The following is a 12,614-nucleotide window of genomic DNA, read 5'->3' as shown; positions in this document are numbered from 1 at the left end:
GACTAGAATGGGCCAGAAGACATGGCAAAGTAATTTTTTAACATGACAATGCACCTGCACACAAAGCAAAACTCGTTGAGGATACAATCAAAACACTTGGCTGGGAGCTGCTACCCCACCCGCCGTATTCACCAGACTTGGCCCCTTCCGACTACCATTCGTTTTCATCAATGGGACACGCACTGGCTGAGGAACACTTCAATTCGTACAAAGAAGTCGAAAATTGGTTTGCTTCAAAAGACGAACATTTCTATTGGTTTGGTGTCCACAAATTGCCATAAAGGTGTCAAAATGTATAGAAACCAATGGTCAGTCCTTTGAATAAAATGTTTTTACTTTTCAATTCAAAATTAGTGTTTCAACTCCACAAAAAAAACGCTCATTTCATACTGGTTCTCCTGATAGTTACAAATGAGCGACTTATGCACGTTCGTTTTACTGCTTATTCACTGACACTATTAATTCTGAGAGAGATTACTGTCCTGACTCGAGGCAAATGTTTCCAGTGCCATAGTAGAACGATGTATCTACATCTCTGCTCCACAAGCCACTTTCCACTGTGTGCCACCATCTCCATGCCCTTTTCCACTTACTTACTAAACAAACCTAAGACAAAATGCACAACTCTTCTTTGGATCCCTTCTATTATCTTCCATCAATTCAATCTGGTAAGGGTTGCACAGTAGTACTCAAGAATCAATCAACAAGGATTTTGTTAACTACCTCTTTCATGAGCAGACTAGACTTTCTGAGAATTCTTCCATTAAATTTGTCTGGCATCTGGCTTTTCTCCAATTAGTCTCATGTGGTTGCACTTTAAACCACTTTGTACACGTACTCCCAGATATTTAATAGATGTGAGTGCGTCCAGTGATTGATTGATAATCATACAATCATAGATTAACAGGTTTTCTTACTTATTAATGCACATATGTTACATTTGAGTATGTAGAAGGTCAACTGCCAATCCCTGCACCAAGGTGTCAGTTCTTTGCAGGTCATTCTTGATTTCTCTACAGCTTTCTGGACTGTGATTTCCAGAGTTCAAAATATTTTATATCAATATCTACAAGAAGCCTGGGGAGTTTCTTTACCCCCTTTCATGTGTGCATTTTTTGTAGTGACTCAGTTAATTTTTTTGGTATTGTATTACAATATTGTAATCAAATGACTATATTTCTTTTTTTATAATTTCTTAAATTGTGGTTCAGGACCAAAAACTATGGTGGTATGTATATCACCACAGCACCTTTGTGGCTCTTATTTTGGTGGCAAAGTGTATTTCTCACTGTAGAAACAAAGAAATTTTTTCCAAATTCGCAAGTGACCAAAGTTGTGATATCGTGACAAACAAAAACTGATTGTTGTGTAAGTTTTCATACTCCTGGCAACAGTATGCTACTACAAGATGTCAGCCACATCCAAAGGTGGTACAACATATTCCCAAAAACTATGTAAAACTACTAAGTTGGTCTACATTCTATGAGAAACTACCTTGGTGGTAATCACACTGCCCAAGAGCCTTCAGAACAATATTATTCGGTGGGAAGTATAATTCCCACAGCCCTAAAAGCTATATTTCACAACAAACAGAAACTACAGCTGCTGCAGCAGACTATAGTAACAATAAATGCCAAGAGTATGCAGAAGTGGTATGATGTATCTCTTGCTATAAATGCAGTTAAGAAATACAGTTGCTGTCAAGTATATCCCCCATGACCCGTGAAAGGACATCCACCTCATTAGCACATAGCACATATTGATGTAAAGAGATATCAAATTTTTTACTTGATTGTAATTCTGTATGGTGTTTCAGTTAAACTAATATTAGCAGGATTAAGAAGTTTTAATTAGATACGGAAATCTAGATGATTGCCAGTCCTATTGAGGACATTGATACATGGCATTTCAGGCTTGCGCCTTCTCAAAATGTTTGAATTTCCATGTGGCACTTATGCATTTGGTCCTGTTGTTGGAATGACAATGCTTAGGTGCAGCCTGTACTTAAAAAGTGAGCACTACATACCTCAACTGATATTTCTGTATTTCGTGAAGTATTGCATAATGGTATTTATCAAGTTTTTCATATGCCATTATTTTAAATGCTGTAAGTTGTCAAAAAACACACACACACACACACACGTGTGGCTGGTTTAGCACTGACCTAAAAAAAGAATGAGCCAATTACTCTACAACACATTAAATTCTTCAGTCAAATATTTTGGCAGGAGTCCATACAGAACAGAAACTTTTTAAAGATTTATCACATTTGTTTGAACTAAAGCACAGAGAGCCACCACTCACTTCAATTTGCAGTGATCCTCTTGTCAGGTAAAAAGTTACGTAACTCTACTAAAATATGGCATACCAACTATGTACACTGTTGTAGTAGTTGTTGTGGTCTTCAGCTCTTCATGCTACTCTATCATGTGCAAGCCTCTTCATCTCCCAGTACTTACTGCAACCCACATGCTTCTAAATCTGCTTAGTGTATTCATCTCTTGGTCTCCCTCTACGATTTTTACCCTCCACACTGCCATCCAATGCTAAATTTGTGATCCATTGATGCCTCAAAACATGTACTACCAATCGGTCCCTTCTTTTTGTCAAGTTGTGCCACAAACTCCTCTTCTCCCCAATTCTATTCAATACCTCCTCATTAGTTATGTGATATACCCATCTAATCTTCAGCAGTCTTCTGTAGCACCACATTTCAAAAGCTTCTATTCTCTTCTTGTCCAAACTATTTATCATCCATGTTCCACTTCCATACATGGCTACACTCCAATCAAATACTTTCAGAAACGACTTCTCATTCTTTGAGCAACACATAATTTAATTAGACTACATTCCATTATCCTTGTTTTGCTTTTGTTTTATTTATCTTATATCCTCCTTTCAAGACACTGTCCATTCCATTAAACTGTTCTTCCAAGTCCTTTGCTGTCTCTTACAGAATTACAATGTCATTGGCAAACCTCAGAGTTTTTATTTTTTCTCTATGGATTTTAATACCTACTCCGAATATGTCTTTCGTTTCCTTTACTGCTTGCTCAATATACAGATTGAATAACATTGGGGAGAGGCTACAACCCTGTCTCACTCCCTTCCCAACCACTGCTTCCCTTTCATGTCCCTCGACTCTTATAGCTGCCATCTGGTTTCTGTACAAATTGTAAATAGCCTTTTTCTTCCTGTATTTTACTCTTGCCACCTTCAGAATTTGAAAGAGAGTATTCCAGTTAACATTCTCAAAAGCTTCCTCTGAGTCTCCAAATGCTAGAAACGTAGGTTTGCCTTTCCTTAATCTTTATTCTAAGATAAGTCATAAGGTCAGTATTGCCTCACGTATTCCAACATTTCTATGGAATCCAAACTGATCTTCCCCGAGGTCGGCTTCTACTACTTTTTCCATTCATGTGTAAAGAATTTAGTATTTTGCAGTTGTGATTAATTAAACTGATAGTTTGGTAATTTTCACATTTGTCAACACCTGCTTTCTTTGGGATTGGAATTATTATATTATTCTTGAAGACTGAGGGAATTTTGCCTACCAGATGGTAGAGTTTTGTCAGGACTGGCTCTCCCAAGGCCGTCAGTAGTTCTAATGGAATGTTATCTATTCCCGGGGCCTTGTGTCGACTCAGGTCTTTCAGTGCTCTGTCAAACTCTTCACGCAGTATTGTATCTCCCATTTCATCTTCATCTACATCCTCTTCCATTTCCATAATATTGGCCTCAAGTACATCGCCCTTGTATAGGCCCTCTATATACTCCTTCCACCTTTCTGCTTTCCCTTCTTTGCTTATAACTGGGTTTCCTTCTGAGTTCTTGATATTCATACAAGTGGTTCTCTTTTCTCCAAAGGTCTATTTAATTTTCCTGTAGCCTGTATCTATCTTACCCCTAGTGAGATAAGCCTCAACATCCTTACACTTGTCCTCTAGCCATCCCTGCTTAGCCATTTTGCACTTCCTGTCGATCTCATTTTTGAGACATTTGTAATCCTTTTTGCCTGCTTCATTTACTGCATTTTTGTATTTTCTCCTTTCGTCAATTAAATTCAATATTTCTTCGGTTATCCAAGGGTTTCTACTAGCCCTCGTCTTTTTACCTACTGGATCCTCTGCTGCCTTCACTACTGCAGCCCTCAGAGCTACTCATTCTTCTTCTACTGTATTTCTTTCCCCCATTCCTGTCAATTGTTCCCTTATGCTCTTACTGAAACTCTGTACAACCTCTGGTTCTTTTAGTTTATCCAGGTCCCATCTCCATAAACTCCCACCTTTTTGCAGTTTCTTCAGTTTTAATCTGCAGTTCATAACCAATAGATTGTGATCAGGGTCTACATCTGTCCCTGACAATGTCTTACAATTTAAAACCTGGTTCCTAAATCTGTCTTACCATTATGTAATCTATCTGAAACGTGTCAGTATCTCCAGGCTTCTTCCATGTATACAACCTTCTTTCATGATTCTTAAACCAAGTGTCAGCTATGATTAAGTTGTGCTCTGTGCAAAATTCTACTAGGCGGCTTCCTCTTTCATTTCTTAGCCCCAATCCATATTCACCTACTATGTTTCCTTCTCTCCCTTTTCCTACTCTCGAATCCCAGTCACCTATGACTATTAAATTTTCGTCTCCCACCACTACCTGAATAATTTCTTTTACTCGTCATACATTTCATCAATTTCTTCGTCATCTGCAGAGCTAGTTGGCATATAAACTTGTACTACTGTAGTAGGCGTGGGCTTCGTGTCTATCTTGGCCACAATAATGCGTTCACTATGCTGTTTGCAGTAGCTTACCCACACTCCTATTTTTATTCATTATTAATCCTACTCCTGCATTACCCCTATTTGATTTTGTATTTATAACCCTGTAGTCACCTGACCAAAAGTCTTGTTTCTCCTGCCACTGAACTTCACTAATTCCCACGATATCTAACTTTAACCTATCCATTTCCCTTTTTAAATTTTCTAAGCTACCTGCCCGATTAAGGGATCTGACATTCCACGCTCTGATCTGTAGAACGGAATTTTTCTTTCTTCTGATAACGACATCCTCTTGAGTAGTCCCCACCTGGAGATCCGTATGGGGGACTATTTTACCTCTGGAATATTTTACCCAAGAGGACGCCATCATTTAACCTTACAGTAAAGCTGCATGCCCTCGGGAAAAATTACGGCTGTAGTTTCCTCTTGCTTTCAGCCATTTGCAGTACCAGCACAGCAAGGCCGTTTTGGTTAGTGTTACAAGGCCAGATCAGTCTATCATTCAGACTGTTGCCCCTGCAACTACTGAAAAGGCTGTTGCCCCTCTTCAGGAACCACACATTTGTCTGGCCTCTCAACAGATTCCCCTCCTTTGTGGTTGCACCTACGGTACGGCCATCTATATCGCTGAGGCACGCGAGCCTCCCCACCAACGGCAAGGTCCATGGTTCATGGGGGGTGGGGGGGGGGGGTTTATGTACACTATAGGTAGCGCGTGCGCGTGCGTGTGTGTGTGTGTGTGTGTGTGTGTGTGTGTGTGTGTGTGTGTGTGTGTGTGTGTGTGTGACCTCCCACTAGAGCAAAATTTCATGTCAAATGGGGCTCTGCCCTATACACAGATTTATGAATGAGATCAATCTGGCTGCATGACTTTGTCCCTTTCAGACCCTGTGGTTACTATTGTGTACATTAATTTTCGCGACGTCTTAACTGCAATAGAAATATTTTTCCTCAATTTGGAGCTGATGTACACATTTGTGAATGTTCATTCTTTTCACCATACACAAGTGCTGCCATCTGTTGTGCAGTGCTAGAAACATCAACAGATTAATGTAGCAGTGCAGAGGAGTTTGTGACCTTGAAATTACCTGGTAGTCTTGGGTAAGCTATAACCCACAGTATAGTAGAGTACCAGTATTGTTGTTTTGCATGAACATTGTAGAATGTTCACTTTATTACAACAATCAATATTTCAAAATCATTAGTTTTAGTCAACAAAAAGAAGCGATGTTTTTCTGTGTGCACAATTGTAGCCTTGAGGTCTCAATAACAATGTTTTACGTAACTTTGAGTACCTTGTGTTTCCTTCATATGAAGTGCTTGTTGGAACAGTTCCTTTTATCCTGACGATTGTATGAGTTTTCATTGGGATTTATTCAAAACATATGAAGTATGTTGTATTACTAGGTATTGGTGTGAGCAACAATTAGGAAAATAGACATAGCATTGAAGCTCCAGCTGATGACGATGTCTACTGTAAATTATTATTTTAGGGAAATACCACTACTGATATTATTATTTGGGAATATTTCAGTTCTGTTCATCATGTCAAAGAAACAGTATTTCAACATTGAGCGAGATGAAGATGCCATTTTAGAAATGATGCTGAATGGAGAGGTGTCAGATTTCGATTTATCATCAGATGAAGAATCAGTTCCTGATGTAGAATCCTACTGTACTTCGAGAGAGGAGGAAGTGAGAGTGGGGGCTGATGAAATAAACAGGGGAGAAACCAATGGTGAGTCAACTGCAAATAATGAATGTGGTGTGTACAGTGACACTGATAACAACGATAGTGATATTCAAGACAGTGATCCACTTACCAACAATGAGGTCAGTGATGTAAAATACATTTTGTCAGAAAAAAGGACTTCAAGTGGCGTCATCGTCCTCTCTCTATATACTGGATTCATATTACGAATGGGAACAATGTATTGAAGAACAGGAAATACTTTCTCCTTGAACTTATTTGACCAAGTACATTACCAATGATCTGTTCAGTACTATGGCTGATATGACAAACCTATATGCCTTGCAGAGTGGAACAATTAGCAATTTCAAGCAAACTACACCAGCAGAACTCCAAATCTTGTTTGGGCTTCATATAATTATGGGAACTCTAAAGTTTCCTTGAGTCCGAATGTATTGGGTCACAACATTGAAAATACAATTATTCTTGGACAGTATGCCAAGAAATAGATTCTTCCAACTCAGAACAAATTTACATCTTGTTAACAGCATGGCTACACCAGCAGACAATGAAGACAAGTTCTATAAAGTTCGGCCTATATATACTGCCATCCGTAACAGATGTCTAGATACCTCGACTAGAAAACGAGGCTGACAATCTGCCACACCTCCAGATACACCTGTTCAAAGACGACGAAGAGAAACTAGGCCTTCTGAAGAGATTCAGTTTGATGGAACACAACACTTGCCTCTTCATGAAATTGGTGCACTGCCTACCAAGTGCCAAGTTCCGGGATGCAAGGGACGTTCATGAATAAAATGTGAGAAATGTAATGTACATCTTTGTTTGTCAAAGAAAAAAAAAACCTGTTTCCGTTCATTTCATGTCAATTAGAACCACATAATGAACATAATTCCAGACTCATTTAAATTTTAATTAAAACTATGGTGAATTTTGCATGTGTTTTGTGTGTAAATGATTTCAAATTCATGTGTAATGTTTAAATAAATTAGTTTTATCTGCTATTATTTCAGTGTTGATAGAGACCCAGTGTACACAAGTGTGTACAAATTTTTTTTCGAGAATGGTAGCATATATTTTTATAAATGTTGTTTCTAAAATATTTAAAAAATCATCCAAGTCCATTACAGTATTTAAAAAACATTTCCTTCCTCCAGAAAAAAAATCAGGTCTGAAGGGGTTAACAAGAAATACCACGGTCAGATGATTGATTTCACATTCAGTAGCTTGTCTCTCAACCCCAATCATGCTCCCTCCAACTTACAATGACCAGACCCGACTCTAAAGCAAGATTACAGCGTGTAAGAAACGGAACACTGTTCGGCACTGCAACTGCAGTTCCTTGTCTGTTACATCAGTGTGCTCATTTTCCTTTATCCCTGTATGCCTCGTTACCCAGCATGTTGCAACCTCCTTCCTTTGCTGTTTAAACATAGGGGTTGTAACTTCGAGTACCTTGTGTTTCCTTCATATGAAGTGCTTGTTGGAACAGTTCCTTTATATTATAAATCATTTTCTCTACTGGGGTATCAGGGTTGATGAGTAACTCCCTGTCGTAGTCTTCCCTCACTGTTCCATAGCCTTTAGAATCATGCTCAGATCTGTGCAGAATCCTTCCCTCCTCCTTCCAATCAGGCTTTGGAATGTCAAACAATACTAAACGACAAATCAACATATATAGTCCTCAGCCAGTAGGTTTCACTGGATGCAGATGTGAAGGGTCATGTTGTAAGCATACCGCTCTCCTGGTTGTTGTCAGTTTTCATTACCAGAATGTGTGTGCTATATTATTAGTATATTAAGTGGTATGTGAACCCTAAAGACATGGTCGAGTAAAACTACTGAGCAGCTGAGGGAGTTTTGACCCATCTTGGTACATAAAATTAAAGTAGTTGCATAACAAAGTAATGGTACACTAAAATACAAAAATAGCATTTAGAGTGTTTTCTTTTCTATGGTTAGTCAATTTGAAAACAATTCTAGCCCTCTTAGGAGGTTAAGGTGGTGACTGATTTCCAGTCTTGGAACAAAGCATTAATATTCACCAGCACAGCCATCTTAATGAATCTCAAATGTTCTCTACACTTTTAGACAATTTCATAGAAAGTCACACCACAAGTGGGCTACAATGATATGGTTGCAAGTGCCTGGTATTCAGAATGTATTTTGTATGTTTCTCACACCACGAGTGATCACTACCTGATGTGAATTGGAGAAATGCAGCCTCAGTGCACTGGCCAGGACTGGAACTTGTTCTAAATAATCATTAATTTCAAGTTTTTGATAAAAATAGCAGTGGAATAATACAAGGGGGAGGAGTAGTTAGCCCCCCTCCCCCCTCCCTCCCCAAAGAGCTGTTTTTCTTCTAATGTACATATACGTGTATAAGGTAATCAAGTAGTTCCAATAATTATCACTGTGAACAGATCAGCACTAAAGTGGCATGCACGTAAGGAGACGACAATACATGTTCTACTCATACGCGACTCAACTGCGCATTCACAAGAGCCCACCCGCAACTGCTCAAACGAATCTAATGCAAGCAGCTGTCACGTCATGCTCATCAGAGACAATTTGTTGTTAGGAAGCATTGCATAGACTTCCTAAAGCCTTAGACACACTTTGCTGTTGGCAGACTCATGTATGGGCACTGTGTTTTATTAATACGGCATATTTCCTTTGCAACATAAGTTTTACTTTCTTTTTTTCTCTCGTTCATGTTTTGTTGTTGCAGTATTATTCTGCAGAAGTGGGATACAGTAATACCCTTTTCACAGTATTAGTTCCTACCAGTAAAAATCACAAAAAGTTAACTGAAAACTAAAACAATGAAAAATTCCCGGATCTCCTGGGTCTTATACAGCCTAAATAGTCTGCAGTAGCTGCTTCTGCATGTTAATGTATAACTTGACTTGTTCCATACCACTGAAGGTTCTCCTTCATGATGTGTTAATGAATGACTCAACCAACCAACATATTCTGGTAACAACAGTGTGTTTACACAAGTATAAATGTAGCTGTCTCAAACTTTCAATTGACCCACAAACATTTTTACACTATCGTTCATCGGGTAAGTGTCCGACAACAAATCTTCAAGGTCCAGTCATCAGTCCATCCTAAGAATTTTTCCTGTCACTTTTTAATTCTTTTACTTTTGTCAATGGCATGTAATGATGAAAAATATCAAGTTGTTCTGTAGTTTGCAGAAACAAAGGCCCACTTTAAAACTCTTCTAAACCAAAGGTTTCCTTCTGTACACCACAAAGCACTTTCAATATGGAATAGCGAGACAAAAGCACCTCTTGTGATATTTCAATATGAACAAAACATTCTGCAATACTGTACATGTTCTTTTAGTTAATCTCTTCAGTGCTATCATTCTTGGCGTAGTCCCCCCACCATCAAAATATCTTTTGGTTGGCGGGGGGTTTTAACACATGGTAGTCATTCAGAATTCCCTCAAAAACCTGCCAGTAATCAATACTTAAGAAACTTGCTCATACCTCCATTCACCACCTCAGGAACTGGGCCAGAAAAAATAGCCTATAAATGGTCAGACCCTCTGAAAGAGATCATTTTTAGCCAAGTCAACAGTAGAAAATTCAACCACTGCACCAGCAGTGTCGCTGAAATTGGCTGGACATACCCACTCCAATTTCCAGCAAATACCTGTGGTGCTTGTGTTGCCAATATTTCCGTTATCACATTTTGCAAATTGCTTACATGTTATCTTTACATCATGTTTGCAATTTACATATTTTTTTTTTTTTTGTCCACAGACAAATATATGGTAGAAGACTGTACAGTCTGCTCATTTGGCTTTGTCGTCGTTCTTTGATACTTGTGCGGGTAGACATCTCAAATGTCTGCTGCTGCTGCCGCAGCAGCAGCCGTCGCCCCCCCCCCCCCCCCCCCCCAGGTTGAGGGCAAAAGAGAGAATAAATAATACATTTGCAGTTACCGCTTATCGTTCCCTGCCGCCTAATCCCTGGCATATTATCTGATATGTTGTCCCCATTTAATTTTAGCAAAGCAAAACAGATAAAAAAGTTTATCATATTTTGAGTAGTTGTCACTTTATGTCCTACAAATAACAAATAAGGGGAGTTGTGTATACAATTGACCCTTTTTCAGTAGTTTTGTTTCGTTTCTACTTCTGGAGCTGAAGAGGACAGAAATAATTTTTTGCAGTCTATGCAAAAATGTTATCTTTAATAAAAAGTGTAATTATAATCACAAAATATTACAACACTATTACAATCTATTAGGTAGTATCATTTCTAAAGAGTCAGTATCACAAACACAAAAGCATACCAAAACTGTTATACAGGTGGAAAAAGATCTTACTTTTTTTGTTCAGCCTTTAACTAATAAGAGACTTCCTTTACGGCCACATTTTATCAATTAATGAGCAATTCAGTCATTTCAGTTATATATACGTCATTCCTAAGCAATCTACTTTGAGCTCTCTGAAGATGTCAAGGCTTTGGATGGCTTAAACTAAAGCCTTTGATTTTTGTTGTAGAGTCTGTTAGTTAGTTACATCCTCTCTGCATAAAACTGAGACAGTTTTCGGCTACAGTTGGTTCATACCGCTGTAGCATCAGTACCATAAGCAAGTGGGAAATTCACTGTGTTCAATGCTTACATGATTAATGGCAACTGTAAAAATTACCACTAAATCTTTTATTATATCTGCTGCTATACTTTAAAATTTGATGAAGAATGTTGAAAGTACTGAATTTAGAATTCTTGACTCTTGACATGGCATATCACGTGTTAATAAATAGACACAACATAGATGTCAAACAGGGCATGAGGGAGCAGATACTTCTACTTATTGTAATTTCTCAGAGAAAATCCGTATTATGCCAGTAATTTAGTGTTTTGTTTCTGAATGCTAGAGAGCATAGTAACTGACCAGGTTAGCATGTCTCATAACTAAATGTGACTTTTAAAAAAAAAAAAAAATTGGCTTCTATTTTAACAAATTTTGAAGAAGTAATTGTAATAAATACCTAACAAACGTCCTTTATCTTAACTGAAACAGACAGTTGATAACTAATTACAAATAAATGGCACATGCAATTTGTTTTTAGTAAATTCCACATTTTTCAGAATACATTATGGCATCATTCTTACATGAATAAATTTTAGACTAGCTCAATAATCTGGGTAACCAGGCAGAGAAAATTTTCTGGCGAAGGTTTCCACTTCTTCTCGTAGTGCCTTCACCTTAGGCACAATGTTGGTATCTGTCGCCAAAACTCGCTTGAAGTCTACCATCTTTGGCCCAGATATGGTGGTTATGTCTTTTGCAAGCTTCAGTCCTGTTGTTGAAAAATTACAATGACACTACAAATATATTTGGTGGTCGAGACGATTACACACAGTAACACAAACATTAAAAATTCAACTATTCAGGTATTACTTTTTACTTACAGATAATAAGGTGCACAGATTTTCGTTATACAAGATACTTTGGTGGAGATGGAGGGACAGGTAAGATTAAATGGAGTAGAACAGAGTAAACTGAAGTGTGGAGAAAAAATAAAGACCAGAAAGAGTTACAGCAAGGTGTTTGCTACAAATGAACAGAACAGGGAGGAAATTAATGTGTAGGCATTATTGTAGACAAGAAATTTAAAATAATATTACCGATACTGAAGGAATCTCAGACAGAATAAATAGCAAGACTTTATTTTCAAAAGATATACAGTCTGTGCACCTACGTGCTCTTATTTTGATAAGGATGCACAAAATATCTACAAAGAGTCGTAGAAAGTCACAAATGAAATCACATCCGACTAAAAGATAATAATTCATGTAAAAACTTTGTATATGATACCAGAAATGGCAGAATTTGCCAATAGGAACAACTTATTTGTTCCCAGCACATTCCCCCCAAATAAATATAGAAAATGAACTTAGCTAGAACTGAAACCCAAAGGAATTTTGCTCAGTGGCACCAGAGTTAGGGACCATACACACTCAGAAGACACAAGAACTGAAATGGAGGATAGCAAATGATGATTGCTGAACATGTTTTAAAATTTTCCTTCACAAAGAAAATTCCAGGAATACTGTCCCAGTTTAATTCTTGTGCCACTCCAAAAATGGGTAGTATA

General features: G+C 38.0%; 1 protein-coding gene across 1 annotated transcript in view; it reads right to left on the bottom strand.

The window, feature by feature from the left end:
- Positions 1-11,448: 11,448 nt before the first annotated feature.
- LOC126325353 (serine hydroxymethyltransferase) overlaps positions 11,449-12,614 on the bottom strand; it is a 41,904-nt gene continuing 40,738 nt past the window's right edge. The window contains exon 9 of the mRNA XM_049995167.1: positions 11,449-11,816. Within this exon, the coding sequence (XP_049851124.1) occupies positions 11,650-11,816 (167 nt within the window). The 3' untranslated portion in view covers positions 11,449-11,649. The remainder of the gene's footprint in view (positions 11,817-12,614) is intronic.

Source organism: Schistocerca gregaria, chromosome 2 (genome assembly GCF_023897955.1).
Source record: "Schistocerca gregaria isolate iqSchGreg1 chromosome 2, iqSchGreg1.2, whole genome shotgun sequence".
NCBI classification, from domain to species: domain Eukaryota; kingdom Metazoa; phylum Arthropoda; class Insecta; order Orthoptera; family Acrididae; genus Schistocerca; species Schistocerca gregaria.
The sequence above is the reverse complement of the archived record's forward strand: the minus strand, read 5'-3'. Positions and strand labels throughout refer to the sequence as shown.